Source organism: Carcharodon carcharias, chromosome 5, assembly GCF_017639515.1.
Source record: "Carcharodon carcharias isolate sCarCar2 chromosome 5, sCarCar2.pri, whole genome shotgun sequence".
NCBI lineage: Eukaryota > Metazoa > Chordata > Chondrichthyes > Lamniformes > Lamnidae > Carcharodon > Carcharodon carcharias.
Genome location: NC_054471.1, coordinates 181,307,902 through 181,327,545, shown reverse-complemented (window position 1 = coordinate 181,327,545; position 19,644 = coordinate 181,307,902). Strand labels below are relative to the sequence as shown.

General features: G+C 40.5%; 1 protein-coding gene across 3 annotated transcripts in view; it reads left to right on the top strand.

Annotated features, from left to right (window-relative positions):
• mfsd2b (major facilitator superfamily domain containing 2B) overlaps positions 1-19,644 on the top strand; it is a 123,208-nt gene that overhangs the window by 44,794 nt on the left and 58,770 nt on the right. For 2 of the 3 annotated variants that reach the window (XM_041188298.1, XM_041188297.1), the window contains exons 3-4: positions 4,710-4,833; positions 16,227-16,305. In XM_041188298.1, coding sequence (XP_041044232.1) covers positions 4,710-4,833; positions 16,227-16,305 — 203 coding nt within the window. The remainder of the gene's footprint in view (positions 1-4,709; positions 4,834-16,226; positions 16,306-19,644) is intronic. The other variant, XM_041188299.1, reaches the window with a different exon arrangement.

Genomic DNA, 19,644 nt, shown 5'->3' with positions numbered 1-19,644 from the left:
TTACCCTGGAAGGGTAAGGTGTCTCAAAAGTTTGAGCAACAGGTGAAGCTAGCCGTTTCACGCTGTTACTATGCAGTAGCAACACGAGTGGTATTCGCCACTAACAGGATGCAGACTTCAAGCCAAAAGGACATTCTGCCTATCAGACAAATGAGTAATGTGGTATATAAATTTCAGTGCCAGTATGATGCCAGGTATGTAGGCCGTATATCCCCATGACTGGTGGATCGAATCAAATAGCAGATCTCTTTGGCCATTTGCAACAGGCGAAGTCCTGGCCATACCTAACATGCCTGTGTTTGCAAAATTAAAAACATTGGGCAGAATCATCCGTGCCCACTGGTGTCGGGCGTACTCGGTGGCATGAGCAGACAATATGGCAAGAAGGCCAAAAATCAATTTCATGATGTCGTCAAGCCAGTTTGTGATCGTCCGCTCAGCCCTTTGATGGTGGGCCATATTTCTCACCAACAGAGGTCAGGAACCTCATGATAAAGCATCTGCATATTATAAGGCTAGCCCACGGGACTCATCCCCCCCCACCACCCCCCCCCCACCCATGCTGAATTGACCACCCACACACGCCGATGTGTTTCACAACTGCACATAAGTGACATGCACCTGATGAGCTGCACTTCGCTCAGGGCTTCAAGGCTTGTTTGCCTATCTTGCTTCATACACCACTCGCAGTCATCAGCGCCAGGCTTCGCAGACAGCACCACAGCAGTTTTAGGGGTGCTCACAGGCAGGTCTTTATCTACCAGACCAGCCATTAGGTGGGGGTGGTCTTGTACAGCTGCAGGGCTAGGGCTTGCTTGGGGAAGTGGGAGAAATGCCCTCAGGCAAGAGAAGAGTCTGCAGGGTGAGGACTGTACTGAGGAAGGCAGTTATCCCAGGGTGTGTGTGGGGGCACAGGTTGCTCTGTGCAAGTGGCCTCAAGATGGTGAGGGCTGAGGAGAGAGTCTCCAGAGGAGATGAGGCCAGATGAAGATGCGAGGGTGTGTATGAGAGAGTGAGCGGTGATGTCCCTTGAGCTGGCATTGAGTGAGATGCCAGTGAATGTGTGATGGGCTTCAGTGTGTGAGTTTAGAGCGATGAGATGGTTGCCTTACCCTGGGTGGCATGGATGAGATCATTCATTCTCTATCTGCATTAGATGGCCAGTCTCTTCTGTGCAGCATTGACACTGATCACCACTGCCATCGCCTACCAAGCCAGAGTGATAATGTTGCTGCCCCTCCTGTGGCCAGTGTGGGGGTAGACTACATCACGGCAGGCCTCCACAGCATTCAAAAGGTGCTCAAGGGACGTGTCACTAAACCTGGGGTCTGCAGTCTTCTTGTCTTTCGGGGCCATGTCTTATTTGCAACAGTCCTGGGCTGGAAGCACTGAGAGGTGTGTGCGCAGCTGTACTTTAAATGTGGTGCCCAGCATGATGAAGCGGTGAGGTGATGGCGTGACAGGCGAATCGGAGCCCACCCATCATGGAAACAGCATGTTTCCCGGGAATGCATAATTAATGCAGTGGCCATTGCAGCCGATGGGTAAAACATCATTTTATCCACCCACTACCGCACTTAGTGCAAATCTGGGATGCTTCTGCCCATAATGTCCAACATTAGATGTGATTCCATGATTGGACAACACTTGCTAAACAATTCTGATTGCGCTAAGAATTACACTGAAAATCAATTTAAGGTTATCAGTTGGGTTCTTTGTGTGGCTCACTTACACATGCTAGAAGCTACAAACACAGGCCCCTGACCTTTGCAGACAGAAGGAGCATTTCCATGCATTGCGCCACTTTCAACTAAGCAAAAGATTTGGGGACAGCCATTCCCTGGTTCATTCCCCATGGCAATGTCTTGACCAATCAGAGTTGACCTCTTTGGTGTGAAGTTGATAAAAGTTTGGCAGTTAACTGTCTTCTGGTGTATGCTCCATCGCAACACCCCTACCAATCAGAGCCCATTTACCAACAAGTCACCACTGTCTTCTCATTCAGTATAAATTGTTGTTCTCTTTACTACTGGTATTCTTGCAAAGTGTCCTGATGAGTGCAAGGTGAAAAGCTTTATCAGCATTTTTTTTTCAGCAATACTAACCTAATATTTTATTCTACTTACTTATGATCAATGTTGGCCACTGTTCCCATGTGACTACATCTTTGTCTGTGTAGATGTAGCTGTATTCTTATCTGACAGGTGAAACATACCTCATGACCTATGCCAGATGTAGAACTGCACTTCTGTTATTTAATTACAGAGTCTTGGCTCTTTAATATGGCATTAACATGTTAATTGCACAGGAATGCCTTAAACGAAGCAGTCACTTTCCCATGTAGAGAAATTATGCAAAGTCTTGTGTATCACTGTTTTAAGAATCAAGTTCTGGAATCAGTTACGTAGTTATGCAGTCTTTGTTTTTTGCTTTTGTTACTCATGTAATTAAATGTAATTCACTGTATCTTGCCAGTGTGCCTTGCTACCTTATTCTTGTTATATTATTCGCTTTTAATTAACTACATAATGATTTCTTATAAGAGAACATAGATCCTGTACAGACCCTCGTAAGTTTCAATTCCTAGAAATCATGTGGTCCCCTCAATATGTGATAAGGTTTGATTCCTGGAAATCACATGGTATCGTCTAATGAAAATTCTTATAAAACATTTGATCCCTATTGGCTCTGGGGAGAAAAGAGAGACCCTGTAAAAGACAGTGCTGCCCTGTTTAAGGTGACTGCCACTTTAAAAATCCAGAGACTAATCGTGCACTGATCGAATCAGGGCCTGGGAAGGCCATTGATTATGAGCATGGGTAGTGCACCAGAAAGGGTTTAAAAGACAGTAGCTGCCACAATACCTTGCACAGCAGAATGTGAAACTGAAGACCTGCAAAGATCAGAGCGTGTCTGTATGCCCATCTGTGAATAGTAGGATAAAGAGAAATTCGAAGTAACAGAGTGAGAAGGCCATGTGCCCAAGGCCAAATTGAAACACAAGACCTGCATTGAGCCAGTAAAGTCACTGCCAACCTTTGTTAAGTATTAGCTTTTGTTAAATAATAAATGTTTCCTGAAATTATGACAACAGAATATCTCTTATTGCCTAAATGCTTATAGTTTCAAAAGGACAAATTAATATTAAGTGGTTGAAGACTCACTTAGTTAGGGTTATAAGACCAAGAACTCCTGCAGACTACACTTCAAAAGTACATCAATGACTGTAAAGAACTTTGAAATGTCTGGTGGTCATGAAAAGTGCTTACTTAAATGCAAAACTCTCTTCTCTTTTCCCACACCAATCATTGTGTTACTGATTTGAATGAGATTGATAATTAGTACCTAAGTAAGGGCAGTTTTATGTTGTTTATTAATTCATGCCTTTTCTCCCAGAGCTTCCACATATTCCTCCTCCTGACAGCACATTCACTCTTTTGATGAAAACAAAAACAGAATTACCTGGAAAAACTCAGCAGGTCTGGCAGCATCTCTCCGCCGATGCTGCCAGACCTGCTGAGTTTTTCCAGGTAATTCTGTTTTTGTTTTGGACTTCCAGCATCTGCAGTTTTTTTGTTTTTTTTCACTCTTTTGATGATGTACTTTCGCACTATTGCATTGTTGTGGGGTCATTTTTCCTCAAATCTATTCGAGTTTCTCCTTTACTGATTTTACTTGTATGTGTAAGGCCTTGTTGTTAAAAATAGGTTTCTTGTAATTATCAAAGACATTTCACTCCAAAAGTGGTGTACTCAACATTTCCAAACTTATATTGGTTAAATGGAGGGATTAGTTGCAATTACTCACTAGAAAATCATATTATCAAGAATCACGCCTTTCAAAACTACACACTTACAGTTTCATTAGCAAGGGCTTAATTATGATGAAAAACAGTATTGTCTGCCATTTTTTCAAAAAATTCTATTTGGGTTCACAGCTCTTCAAATCTCATCAGGTAGGCACTAACTTACCTTGCACTTCTTTGGAACCCTTTAAAACTTTTCTATTTGTACCAACAACCACTCCCATAAGCATATATTGCCTTTCCTACAACTAGTATGTGCCTTTAGATGCTCAATATAGTCTTACTATATCACGTGTTGAAATGCAACCTTCTCACCATATTCATTCATCGAATCAAGGCTTAGGATATAAACCAACAACCAAATTTACCAAATTGTATATACGTAACTGAACAGTATTCAATACAAAAGCATATTTACAGTAATTATAACTTTTACTTTTCTCCTCCAAATGTCAAATCTACAAAAAAAAACCTTCTCTTCTGCTACCACTCAATGCAACCAGTGCAATGTGACAATTTCTCTGTTAGTTTCAGACAGGCCACTAAACTGAAGGAAGGCAGCCAGATAATAAACCACCATCAGTCATTTAAATACAAATGATAACATATACTGATTTACTTCATCAGATAATATTTATTAAGATTTAAATGATCTGCACTGACATATATGGCCATTGATTACATGAGACAGTTAATTAGATCCTGGCTGCAAATCATGTTCAGCGGGTAGATTTCCATTGGCGGTTAATTAGAATTGAAAGACCTTGCAGCCAAATCATCATGGTGACCTCTCACAGATGACCTCTCATAAGAGGAGGGTTAGATGATAGGTTCTATCATGATTGTAATTTCTCTTGTTAAAACAGATTTTTTGCCACATATTAAATTTGGTGCATTCTTACAGGATAATCGGGTCTGCACCTTTTGCAGTTGTGTCCTACATTCTTCTGTGGTATGTGCCACCACTTAAAGCGGGGAAGTTCCTTTGGTACATGTTCTTCTACAGTCTGTTCCAGACTCTGCTCACAGTAAGTACCTGGAACAGTGAGATAGTACTGTTTGAGTTATTAAAGTGTGATGTAACAGATTGTAGCTAGTCTGCAGGAAATATCATTCAATGTAACTCAAAATACACCGAGAGAGATAATTGAGCTACATGTAATCATGTATTAAGCATATCTAGGATATAGTTTAAGTTAATTATTAAGTAATTTGCTAATGAGACCAATATTTAGGGCTAGATGAACAGGTCATAGTCAAAGGAATCTAGACAAATTAAACAGTTGATCTAAAGAATGATTAATGGATTTTAATGTAGATACATGCAAAGTGATATACAGTGTAACAGAAAATACAAAAAACTGTGGTCAGCTAAAGAATTAGTGACTTCAACTGTTCTGCTTCTAGCTGTAGAAACTCATGGATTCTCTTAGTACACCACATTCATCTGCCCTCAGAAAGTTAGATAATGATACTTCCGGGAGACTGCTGACTTATTCCAAAGGAAAATACTGCAGATGCTGGAAATCTGAAATAGAAACAGAAAATGTTGGAAATACTCAGCAGATCAGGGAGCATCCTTGGAAAGAGGAACAGCTCAGGTTTCAGGCCTGTGACCTTTGATCAGAAGCAGGACAAGTTGAGAATATAATAGTTAAAAGCAAAAGGTTTTGAACCAGTGAAAGGGCAGAGGGTGGGAAAAAGAACAAAAGGGAAGATCTTTGATAGGATAGCGTGCAAGAGTGATTAAATGACAAAAGATTTCATGTTGCAAGGCCAAAGGGAGTGATAATGGGAGAAGTAAAGAAAAAGAAACGAGTCAAGAGGAAGTATGATTGGCACTACCCTGAATGGTTGCCATTTGAAAGCAAAGAAAAGGAAATAAGAGAGGAACAAGAGAGAGAGAGAGGAAAAAAAAACAAAATGAGAGCAGAGGTGATAATCCAAAATTATTGAAGTAAGTGTTGAGTCCGCAAGGTCATAAAGTCTCCAGTCGAAAGATGAAGTGCTGTTCCTTGAGCTTGCATTGATTTTCATTGGAACACCACAGGAGTCTGAGGTTAGAAAGGGCAGAATGGGAGCAAGTTGAAGAATTAAAATGTCAGGTGACTTGAAGCTAAAGGTTGCACTTGCAAACTGATCAGAGCTTTTCCACATAATGATCACCCAACCTGTGTTTTGTCTCCTCAATGTGGAGGAGCAGTGAAAAGGGAGGAGGTAAAAGGACAGATGTTGCATTTCCTATGCTTGCATGGAAAGGTGACATAGGAAAGGGAGGGGTGTTGGGGTGACTGAAGAATTTCCTGCATGCTACCCTGTGTCAATGTATCAGTAATTACATTATCAAGGCGCAATAGCAATCTTCTTGTTGACTGGCAATTACATTGTATAACAATTACATTGTTAAGACAATTTCATTGTTAAAACAGGTGATGGGCTTTGGCTCACCTATTAATGGGTACAGATGTAACATTATGGGGTGGAAGGGAATGGAAGAGTCTGTTACTCTGCAGCAATGTCTTAAGAATAAACCTGCTTGAGTTAAAAGACTAGCTTTGGCTCATTCTTCCATGATAAACACTTTTGGAACTAATGCCCTGGCCCACTCCTCAGTCACCCTCAACACCTTTCCCTTTCCTATGGCACCTTACCATGTAGATTGTGCCAAGTCAGACTTTCCATGGTGCATGGCAGTAAGAACATCCATTGCTATAAACATACGGTATATATATTGTGGGTGGAATATACTTCTCCAAGTAATTGTGAAATATCAGAAGAGGACATATTATTCCTTCATTATTAGCCAGAAGCAAAATACTGTGGATGCTGGAAATCTAAAATAAAAACAGAAAATGCTGGAAAAACTCATCAGGTCTGGCAGCATCTGTGGAGAGAGAAACAGAGTTAGCTTTTCGAGTCAGTATGATTCTTCTGCAGAGCTCTGAAGAAGAGTCATGTGGTAGGAACAATACCTTATGGTATTAAACAATTAAGCACCATTTCTCTCAATATGTAGGGCTTTTCATTTTGAACTCTGCCTTCTTTCAAGCCCTCAGCAGGACTCCATTCCTGGCTGCTCCTCTTCCTAACTCTGCTTCTGTCCATGTCCCCTCCTCCACTTCTGTGCTGCTCCTTGCTATGTGCAGCTCTGAACTTGCAGTGTTCTTTGTTCCCCAACCCTGATGCACTCTGCCCCCCACCTCCAACTCAGATGGAACCAAAATAAATATCACAATTATATTCTGGACTGGGTTACCAATGAATTATGCATGGAAGATCACTTAATTTCATTAAAACTCTGTTTCAGATTTCAACTCACATACTATGTCCCCACTGCTAATATTACTAGATACTGCTGGAGCACACTTGGAGTCACGTGAAGAGTTATGGGCCCAGATTTTCATGTGCGTTCTGGAAAATGCAACTTGTGCATTGTTAATGATTCTCAACTGCATTCCCGACCCATGTGTGACTTTGCTTGTGATTTTTGTTTCTTCACTCAGAGTTTGCATTCATAATGCAGCTTGCAAGCTGCGACTGAATGTGGGAGGAGTGTAGGTACAGAAACAGGCTGGTTAGAAGTTCCTCCTCTGTTCTCCAACACAGTAAGGAACTGTCAACATTGTTTAAAGACTCCATTCCCACCATCCCCATGCCACCCTATGCTCCCTCAGATTGCTGTTGTTACATCCATGCCCTTTTAGATCCCCCATGCCATTCCATGCCCCCAGATCACCCATGCCATCTCCATGCCCCTTTAGATCTCCATGTGACCTCTATACCCCCCTCAGAACCCCATGCCACCTCCATGCCCCCTATGTATCCTCCATAGCCACTCACCCAGTATCTATTATGTGCAGTCCTCAGAAGCCATGCAATTAAAAAAAAACCTGTGACAATGTAATAAAGCTCTCAATCAAAGGTCTGCTTTGATACTACAAAAAAACCTTCTCCATTGGAAAAAAATGTTAATCCTTTAAGTGGCCATTAAGTTGTACAAACAAACAATCATGTACTCTGAAACCACATGGAAGGCTGAGTATATTATTACAGCCTCATAAATCTGTAAGCCATTCCCCTGAACAGCTGTGGCAACAGAACTAAGTATGCCATTAGTTTTTGGAACTCAGCCAAACATTAATAATGGCCACACTATCAAAACAACATGAAAAGCCTTAAATTGAAAGAACTGGTGTCCCCTTCATTTCAAAGTAGATTTGCCTGTCAATCAATAGAGGGAAGCAGGTGCTCAGATTGTTTTTACCTTTTAAAAGCAGCAAATGTTTTTTTTCACAGTCCAAACACCAGCACCAAACCTGTCATGAAATGTTTACCCACACATTTCCGATATTTCTGGATGCATTGTGGCACTTTCTCCAATGGAAAAAGTATTGTGACACATGTTAACACTTATACAATGGTAGTCAAAGTAACGGTTATTTTACCTTTGCAGAACAGAGGCCAGTCATGAATCAATGCATTGAAACACATCTACATTATGAAACAGCATCTAATAATGACATTTGAAGGTTTCAAAACATTTTACACTTAACTTTCACAATGTTCCAGACTCATTAGCAGCTTCCGCAGTGGGCACAACTTCTCCAAGGAAATACATTTTTAAAGGGCCTCTAAAAGCCGCAGCAGCACATGAAAATAGTGTGCAGGAAGAAATACAATTTTCCTGTGGTCCTCTAAATGGAGACCCCGAGCTCGGAAGTCGTGCATGTGCATTTTGCACCCAAGGCCTTCCTACCTCATAAAAATGCCACATGAAGACAATGTGGGGTCAGGTAAGCAGAGCCAAATTGTTCTCCCTGCAAAAAAAAACTAAGTTGTGTTTTGCAATCCGATTCACATCTCCATCGGGAAAGGAAAATCCGACCCATGGTCTTCATATTGTAAAAGGTATATAGAAACACTGGGGAAGGTTTTTTTTAAAAAAGATTTGCGGGTATGATACCAGAGCTGAGAAGTTATACCCATCAGGAAATATTGATACTCCTTTCACAGGAAGATAGAAGAATAAGGGGTAACCTGATCAAGATCTTTAGGATTATGAGGGGGTTTGATAGGATCGATGTAGAGGAGATATTTCCACTTCCAAAGGAGACCAGAACTGGAAGATAATCACAAATAAGTTCAATAGAGAAGTCAGGAGAAACTTCTTTACCCAGAAAATAGTTAGAAAGTGGAACTTGCTACCACAGGTAGTTGAGGTGACTAGCATTGATGTATTTAAGGGAAAGCTAGATAAAAACATGAGGAAGAAAGGAATAAACAGCTGTATTAATGGGGTTAGATGAGGAAGTGTGGGAGAAGGCTCACGTGGACCATAAACAAAGGCATCAGCTATATTAACATATCGCATATCTGTAGTATCTGTAAGTGTAATATTAGTTTCAAACCAAATGTTGGGAATAAGTCCTCTATTAAGTATCCATGCTATCAGCAAGTGAAAATACTATGCAAAATTATTTGAAAATATTTGGAGATGTGAGAATGAACATATACCCTATTTGTACTAATTGCTTTGTGAAACCTCTGCACTGTTGCTCACCAAGTGCCACATTGTTTCATTTTGTTTGTGACTCTTGTGAATCCCCCAGGATGTAGACTTAGTGGAGGATAGAGTTATGTCTGCAATGATGTAGAAGTTGGACTGTGAGGATAGAGGAGGGATCAATAGCTCCCTTTGATGCCAATGCGTCAGGACAAGAAATGTCTCAAACTATCTCTTTAGAAGGCTGTATTGGTCCTAGCAGTGAAATGTTGCTTAGGTTAACAATCAAAACCAGACAGACAAAGACTTTGAACTCTGTGTTGCATAGCTTCCCAAGTTTTACAGATGCTGAATTTGCCCATGTATTTTATTGAAAGAAGCCTGAATAGCTTCAATCATTGCCTTGTCAGTGATTGCAATTGCTGTAGTTCATGGAGTCCTGGGCCCCTGCTTGTGGAGTGATGCCCAGCAAGCTATATATAACCAATTGTCCCCCCTTTTATCTATCATAAAAGCTTGATGAGGTGGGAAATGATGAAGCCTTCAATATTCTCTAAAGTATGATCCACGGAATGTGATCGTTTCCTTATAGAACTCTGCATGATTTTGCACTAATCTTCCCTTTACACTATGGTTCATACCCTGTACTTGAAGCTTGCAATACCCTCAAGCAGGCTTCTCCAATACACTACTGTATGTCCGGTAAATGATCATGTCATTGTTAACTCATTGTACATTCTGTTAATGTAGCTGCTGCACCCTGTGCACTGTGCAAGTATTACCCATTCTCTAATCTCCCCCTTTACCTATTGTAAAAGTTGCTTGATGAAGTGAGCAATGGACAGTTTCACAACTTTCAAAGTCAATGCTATTCTGTTTGCATTCATTGAGGTAAAATAGACACTTTTCAAATTAATTTATGGTCCAGATGAGAATTCTCAACCTTTTGTTTTACATATATTGGAAATGTTGGGCTTTCACAGCATTCAGACTGGCACAATACTGATGTACAGTAAAACCTTACCCATGATGAGAGAGAAAATTCATTATAATGAAAGGCTTATATTAATGTGGATCCAGCAACCATTTTTTTAAAAACTGTAACCTATTTGGATATATGCTTTTGTCACGGACAGAATGTTTTTGATCAGTATGTTTGGTAATGAAAGAGGTGTGTGTTTCCCAATTAACAATTCCACCAGCAAGCTTTTGTGAGTTTAAAATAAAGGAGGCTACTTATGCCCACAGACTTACCCCAAGTTAAACGTAATGTCTCAGATACTGTTTCACATGCAAAGATTAGGTGGTACACTGTTACAAGTTATGGTGAGCTCAGTCTCTGGTTTGCAATCTCTGTCTGCCACGTGGCAGGTTTATAGTTTCTCAGATGGTTTTGATGCTTTGAGTTTAAAGTGAGGGTCTTGTAAAGCTAGTTGTGAGGTCTCTCATAGTTGAATATTCAGGAGGTTGGTTCTCAGGTGAACTTGAAGTTTGTAACAGGTTGAGGGAGTCCTTCTCTCTGTTGGGATTTCTGCTTTCAAGGCATCGTGGTTAATTATCTTGGCTGCTTGAATTACTTGCAGCTAATTTGATGGTTTTCTGGTGGAACTGTCTGCAAATAGCTACTAGCTGATTTGAAAAGCAGACAATATGGCACCCCCATGATGTGACTTTCTACACGCTCAAAGTCCTTTTCCGAATAAGGAGGGTGGTCATGTTGATTACACATCCTGTGTTGTGGGTTAACACCTCTGAGAATTTGAGACAGTCGGTGTCTTTGTTTCTGAATGATCCATTCAATCAGATGATACCCTTTTTGATTGGTTTCAGGATTGATTCACAGCAATCTGGAACGTTACTTTGATCCCCCTTGAGACAGGGGAATGGTTCTAATCCACAAAAGATGTCAGGTGACCTTGGACAGCCTTAATGTCCAGTTTTAAAATGTGAAATTAGTTTGAAGCCCAGAATAAGACATGCCAGTACTGGACATTACACTCTTAAAAATATAGATAGGAATGTAGGGTAGGAATTGAGGTCAATAAAGTTCACATACAAAAGCTTAAGCTCATGTAACATTCTGATGTAAGTAATTTTTATACAGGCATTTTCCTGAATGGAAATAACACTTGCATAAGAATACTGCACCTTTAATGTAATACACACACATAAAAAAGTTCATACCCAAATTATTACTTTTATATTTTTAGGTGGGTTTCTATCTCATTTTTATTGATTGTAAATTTTACTCAAAATCACAAAATGATTTTGGATGAGGAAGGCCGTTCCAGGCAACTTAGTTAATACATCCGGAAAGACCTCTAGTTCACCCCACCAAACTCCCCCTGCCCTTCACTCTCATTGTGACATCCAATTGTTTCATAAATAATTTCAGATTTTTAATCTATTTGGAACTCCATTCCCCGTGTTCCTCTTTGTGTCATGAAGAGCAGCTGACATCAATTCCAAATTTGCTTCTCACTAGTTTCAACTTGTGCTGCCTTGTTCTACTTTTGCAATTTAGTTTGAAGTAATTTTCTGGATTTTCCATACTGTTTACTATCTTAATTACCTCATAAAATCACAGCTAAATTATGTCACTCAAGGCTGCAAATCCCAGGGTTCTCCAATCTTTCCTCGTACTCAGTTCTCATTAGGGATCAACTTGAGGCTGATCTCTGTAAACCCTGCACTTGAATGAATCCCTGTGTCTCAGTGAGCAGAACTGGACAAATTACTCAGGTGTGTATTATCAAAGTTACATTCAGTTTAATTAAGATTTTCTGTGTGTACTGTATGATACAGTTTCAGCGATATAGCTAAGCATTCCATTTGCTTTGTTGATAAGGCTTCTCTGCACTGTCTGACATTATGTGTGCCAAGCCTAATAAGACCTTCGGATCTCTTTCAACTTCACTTATGGTGTACGCATATTGCCTTACCTCTTTCCTTTGTTGTGTACTTCATAATTGTCTATTTCAGCTGCTGTTGTTCTGCCCTCACATCTATATAGTCCAGCTCACTTTGTAGAGCTGCCTCCTTAGAATCAACTGCCCTTCTTATTGGATATCATCTGAAAATATAACTAATTTGCATTGACGTTCTGAACATAAGGGACAATATTGGCCAATTGTGGATTCCTGGGCCACCTTAGTTAGTTCTTCCCCAACCTCAACATAATTCCATGCACATGGGGCAGATTATTGCTGTCGGAGTGTGGGGGTGGACCTGACACACCGACGTGTAAAATGACACGCGATGATGTCAGGCAAGCGTCCTGATGTCATTGCGCGTTATTTCAATATTTCATTCAGCGGGCGCACACCAGAGAAGGGTGCATACCCGCTGAACTGTCAATGGCCTATTAAGGCCCTTAAAAAAGTAATTTAACTTGTTAACAACGCTGCCCATCCAACCTTAATGTTGGTGGGCAGGAGAAGAGCCCAAGCAGCCTTAACCACGGGCGGGATGAGGTTTCCTGAAGGTTGTATGAAATAAATAAATTCTACTTACTTCACACACATGTCCCAGCTCATACGACACTGTCACATGAGGGGACATGTTTAAATTAATTTCACTTTATTTATTGAAAAGTTTTCACAACCATTCAACCTCCCAGAGGCAGTTCCATGCCTCTGTATGAGGGAGATTTCTGCGCTCTTTTGCGTGCATGTGCATAAAAGAGCGCAGGCCCCAACTCTCCCTCTTCCCCTGCCAGCACAGGTAGCGCTGAGCACTACCGGCCACGCATTATGCTGGGCGGGCCTTAATTGGCCCGCCTGCATAAAATGGCGGCGTGGAACCAATCATGGGCGGCGATCGGCTCCGTGCCCGCCCTTGCCTGCTCCCAAACAGCCCATCCACCGTAGGAAATATTCACCTCATGTACTCATTGTTTTCCACCGTTCAGGCAATCCCTTATCCATTCCCAATTGTTATCCTGAGTATCTTAGTTCCAGATCATATGACACTTCATAATTCTGTGGTTGTTATCCCTTAAGAGTATCATAACTTCCATATCCTGTATCTTGTTTGGGTCATTTACCATTATGAAGTCAAAATGTACACTACTTCTCTAAGCTTTCTTGATGTACAAGGTTACAAATTTATCACTGTAGTCTCTGAATTGCTTGGGTTTTTTCTGGTTGATTGATGTTACCCATGCAAATAGCTTCCCTAATAAATATTAATGCAGCTCTCACATATCTTTCCTGTCTCTTCATAGAGCAAACTGTCTTTCTTCATAAGCTGATCTAGTGATCTGTAACACAGCTTCACTATTGGGTTATTCTGTGTGTACTGCTCCATCCAGAGTAGTTCAATGTGTAAGTTTCCACCTTCCACAGAGTCAACTTCATTCATCTGTCAAATGCCCTTGACATATAGAACTTAACTTTGAGCACTCACTAAAGAACACCCTTTATTTTCAGTTTACCTTTTCAAGTACCTTTTTGGCTTGAATGTTATTTGTTACCAATCTCTGGGGTAAGCCAAGCTACTGAAAATCCTACTGCAGCATGGTTTCCAACTGCCACAACAGCCTTCAGTTCTAACATTCTATTCCTAATGTTCATGTATACACAAAACATCTTACTGCTCCTTTCATATCTTCTCACCACCGCGCAACCCTACCCCCCACCCCCCCCAACAAATGCTCCACCCCCACCCCTTGTCTCTCTTCTTTGATAATATGGTTCTTCTGTGTCTATCTTGGTTAATTTGTTCATACTTTACCAGTTTCCATTCTACAGTTGTTCTTGTCTGCATTCTAATTTCTATTCCATCCTCAATCCACCTATTATGATTCTTATTCTACCTGCTTTTTAGGTGCAGCCATCTCTCATCCTTATCCATAAAATGTCCTCCATTACTTGTTAAAAACCAAATTGCTACTTACTTAAATCATCAATTTTATTGGTGAATTCTCCTCCATGGGGGCAGGGAGTGGGATGGGGATGGATTTTAAGAATTGCCACCAAACACGAAATGAGTGATAGCAGATCTGCTGCCTGTTTTATAGCCTGCCTGAAGCAAGAAAATTGGGGATTTGTTATTGAGAGAGCAGTTAATAAGGCATATAGTATCTTAGGTTTCATGAATAGGGGCATTGAGTACAAGAATAAGGAAGTCATGTTGAACTTATAAAATACACTAGTTAGGCCTCATCGAGAGTACTGCATCCATCTGGGAACCATACTTGAGGAAGGATGTAAAAGTATTGTAGACGGTACAGAAGAGAATCACAAGAATGACTCCAGGGATAAAGAACTGTAGCTATGAGGATAGATTGGAGAGCTTGGGGCTGTTTTCCTTGGAGAAAAGAAGGCTGAGTAGAAACTTGATAGAGGTGTTCAAGATCCTGAGGAGTATGGACAGGGTAAATAGTGAGAAACTGTTCCTACTTGAGAGCATCAAGAACTAGAAGGCGCAGATTCAAAATAATTGGCAAAAGGAGTAATAGTGATATGAGGAAAAAATGTTTCACCCAGAGGGTGGTTGGAGTCTGAAGCAACCTTCCTAAGAGGATGATGGAGGCAGGTTCGATTGAGGTATTCAAAAGGGACTTGGATTGCTATCTGAAAAGAAAGAATGTGCAAGGTTATGTGGATAAGGCAGGGGGAGGGATTAGATAGAATGCTCTTTCAGAGAGCCAGTGCAGACTTGATGGGCTGAATGGCCTCCTTTTGCATTGTAAAGATTCTGTTATTCTGTGATTATTCTAGGAAACTCACTAAAGAACAACAAGTATATCCTCAATTAAATATTTGCAGGACTGAAGCCATTGTTTTTGGTCCCTACTCCAAACTCCATTTCCTAGTTACTGACTCCATCCCTCTCCCTGGTAACAGTATGAGATTAAACCAGTCTGTTTGCAATTGATCTTGATGTCACATCTGATCCTGAGGTGAGCTTCTGAGCTCATATTCACTAAGGTCTTATTTCCATCTTCATACCATCACCTGACTTCACCCCCATCTCAGCTCTTCTGCCACTGAGGCCCTTGTTCATGTCTTCATTACCTGCAGACTCAACTAATCCCTTCTGACCACATCCTTCCCTCTGTAAACTTAGGTCATACAAAACTCTGTTGTCTCTGTCCTAACCTGTAGCATGCCCCATTCCACTATCACCATTGTGCTCACTGACATACATTGGTTGTCAGTCAAGCAATGTGCTGACTTTAAAACTCTCATCCTTGTTTTCAAATGAGCACTCACCCTGGACCCACCACCATCCCATTGCCTGGCCCCTCCTTATTTCTGTGATCTCCTCTAGGCCCACAAGCCTCTTATTCTGGCCCCTTGTGCAGTCCCAATTTTAATCGTTCCACCACCGGTGACTGTGCTTTCAGTTGCCTATAGGCTCCAAGTTCTGGAATACCTTCCCTGTACCTCTCTACCTCCCTCTCCTCCTTTAACACACTTCTTGAAACATACCTCTTTGATTATGCTTTTGGTTATTTGACCTAATATCTCTTTATGTGGCTCAGTATCATACTTTGTTTAATAATGCTCCTGTGGAGTGCTGTGAGATGTTACATTATATTTCAGGTGCTATATAAATATACACTGTTGATGTTGTTCCTGTTCCCTGTTGAAGGTGCTTTGAAACGGCAAAATGCTCAATTACACAAGTAGAAATGTACAACTAGTCAGAATAATTAAAGACAAAGCTGGCCTGGATGATCTTATATGTGAAAGTCTGTCTGCTTTTGTGGCAGTGTTTGAATAATAAAAATATTCAGTGAAAGCATTTGAAACCAGACAAACATTTGGAGATCAAAACTACCTCTTGATTTATCTATGACCTGGGACATTTGTCTCTTTCAATAGCATTTCTGTTGACAATCACTCAAGTAAACCTTTACTGGGGTATTCCAAGAGAGCAATACCTGATCAATTGTATCTCTTTTTGCAGTGTTTCCATGTGCCATACTCAGCTCTCACTATGTTTCTGAGCAGTGACCAGAAGGAGAGAGACATTGTAACTGCCTACCGTAAGTTTAATTTCCTCTGACAGAATTTCCCGTAAAAAACAATGACATGTGTTTAAGAAACATTTTCTTGGCACTGAGCCCATCTGAGCCCATCTGAGGCCATCTGAGGCCATCTGAGGCCATCTGCTGGTAATGATGATTAGAGATGTTCAGACTATTGGCAGGTTCTTAACAAACGAGACTGTAATATGGTTTATACTTGTTTGCTGTATTTATACAAAGCATCAGCACTTTGCTAATGACCCCATAAGTGAAAACTTCAGGCTGAACATATATTTTTCAATTACAGAAAATGAATCTTGCCACAAAGATTTATCAATGTTGTGTTGTAAGCTAACACTTGAAGTTATGCATTGTATTTACCAGAAGATAAGCCTATGAAATTCCACTGGGGCTTAATTGTATTACAGTCTGACTATGCTGATCGTCCCAATGTCTTGTCCTTGGGATCAATTGATTCTGATTTAGTGTACTGTTTCAAAGAAGATAATTGCACAAGAAAAATAAATAGATGAAGAAAGATAATGTTATAGTCACTGTTAAAATGAAGGCATGTAGCCTTATTAAAATATTTAAATGACCAACTTGCCTCCCACTGCTGTTAAAACTCGAAGTGGGTAGTTTTGGGGTGGGGTTCCTGCTTAGCTTTTTAATCTCCCTTCTGAACCAAATCTACCCCTTTTTGAGGGTTAAAATTCTCCCCCACCCCTCGTTAACTCTGTTTCTCTCCTCACAGATGCTGCCTGACATGCTGATGCTTTCCAACATTTTCAGTTTTTGTTTCAGATTTTCAGTATCCACAATATTTTGCTTTTAAGTTAGCATTACTGAATAGTCCCTTGTTACGATCCCTGTAGGGACTGATACATTTTAAAAAGATATTTGAATTCACAGTGACTAACTTAAATGAACATCACAAGTTTCCATGCTTTAAGATTTTTACTGTAACAAACAAACTGAAAGCAACATTAGAAAGCATTACTTAGGCATCTAATATTCCAAAATAAAGAATTGATAACCCTTATTAATGTTCCAGCACAACCAATAACCCAACGTCGCATATGTATACATTATAGCACACCCTCCACAGGATTACAGTCTTTACAGGTAATAGTCCATAGTCACTCCCAGTTTCTAATGGGTTCACATCTCCCCATTTTGCTGGTTTGGAATGTCGAGTGAACATCAAAAGGTGCTTCCTCAGTCTTTGGAGAATTTCCAAACTGACTATCAGCAGTAAGGCCCACTCAGGCGAATTCTCCTCCTGGTTTTGTCAGGGCAAATCTTCCAGAGTCTATAGATTGTCATGGGGTGTGTCTCTTTGACCAGGGACCGTCCTCCTTCCCACATTCTGCCTTGTAGTTTGCTGAGGACTCGCAGCCTTCTCCACTCTGCTGACCATGTCAGCTGCAGCCCTATGTTTCTCTGAGGCTTCTCTGTCTTTTTGTCCAAAAGCTCAGAGACCAAAAGTCTGTCCACAGCCAACTCAGTTGCTCTTGCCTTTAGTTTTAGGTGTGAACGTTTGCACCTTGCTTCCAGTAATTCTCAACCTTTGCCACCACCCCCACCCCCCCCCTCCACCCACTGCCCCCATCACCATGGTAATCAAGCCACCTAGACTTGTTGATTGGCAGAATGTGAAACAGATCACATGACCCTCTTCATTCCTCCATTTGACCACAAATTTAAGAGACAGTCCCAAACATAATCATCATATAAAATCTTGCATTCATAAAATACTGTTACAGGTCTCACAGATCAGAACCACCAACCCCCCCTCCCCCACAATCCTGCATTAATGTGCTGGATGCCAGCAGGAGTAAATTTGATACCCAAACTGTTCTCTACATTTATTGTTATCACTAATGTTTTAATGGAATAATTGACATTTGAAATTTTGTTCACATTTGAACCAAAAATACATATTCTGATACAATTTGATCATAATGCAAACATGCTATTGACATACCTTTAAGGCAGTGACTTCAGATAAATGCATTAAGATTGTAGAAAAACCATAGTGGTTTTTCAAATTAATTTAGATCTGTAGCTTAGATTTGAGATTGATAGTTGTATTTGTGCAACAAAATCAATGATAAGATGACTTTTTTATTGAAAGAACTGTATTTTCTTTTAAAATTTGGATGGATGTTGCATTATTTGGATACGGGTTTTCTTTTTAAAAACATCAAAAGTTCACCTTGGAATGTAAACAAGCATGCCTTTTCCAAGAAATCACCTGGCCAGCATGGTACTTGAGGTGGCGAGCTATCTGCTTATTTGAACAGTAATTATTTTAATGGCTGAAAGAAAAACAGTCTTAAAGGCGAAAGCCCTGGTGATTTTACTGGAAATCACCTGACAAAGATGAGCTTTAACTTCTGAACTTGTTTTTTTGAACTCAGTTGAGAGTGAACTGAGAAGGAGGAAAGCTGCCCAACTCACGCACTCCTTGCCTTGCCCGAAACAGTGTGGTTATCAGTATCCGGCTAGGAATCCTCATCTCAGTGGAACTTGTCTGCATTTGGAAACCCAGGAGGCTGAGACAAGAAGGATTGATCCGGCTCTGTCCCCCTTCACGCCAAAGCTCTGTTGGTGAGAACCTCCAGGCATCTACTAAGACTAGCGATCTGTCTCCACATGAAGGAGCTCATAATCGACAGTGTGAAACCCTGTGAATTTTAACCATTTTGTTTTCTAATGTCTTTTCTTCAACTGCCCAACTCTGCAGAGACCCTATTTGTTTGTCCTTTGTTTGTTTGTGTATGTGTGTGCTGGGGTATTTTAAAAGGGATAGATAGTTACATAGATAGTTACACTTCCAGATTATAAATTGTGTGTTAACTAGTTCTTGCAATTTGTTTTTCAAAGACATTTCATTTTATAATAAATCAGTCATTCTGAATCCATTGAAACAAGCCGGGTTAAAGTATCTTTTATTCTGGGTCTAACAGTAGTGAAAGTAAATAATTGGCCATTTTAGTGAGTAAATTAAGCATTTACAATTGTGTTGCGACCTGTGGTGTAGTGGGGTTAGATCAGCTGCACATTCCTCCTATCCTGGTTGTAACAAATTTCAGTTATGAAGGAAAGTTAAGGCTGCTTGCCTGGAGAACAAACAAAGTAATTTCAGGAATATTGTACATTATAGTGAAAGGTTCAGATATCTTCTTCTGCTTTTGCTTTAGTTGTGTTGGCATCACAGCCTAATATTCATATTCTACCAACATTTATATGGGTAGCAGTAGTTAATCCAGGCATGATCTGGAGAAATGGTAATCCTGATAAGAAAAGCTTTTAAATGGAAATAATCTAAAGATGGGCCTTGAAGATTTCAAG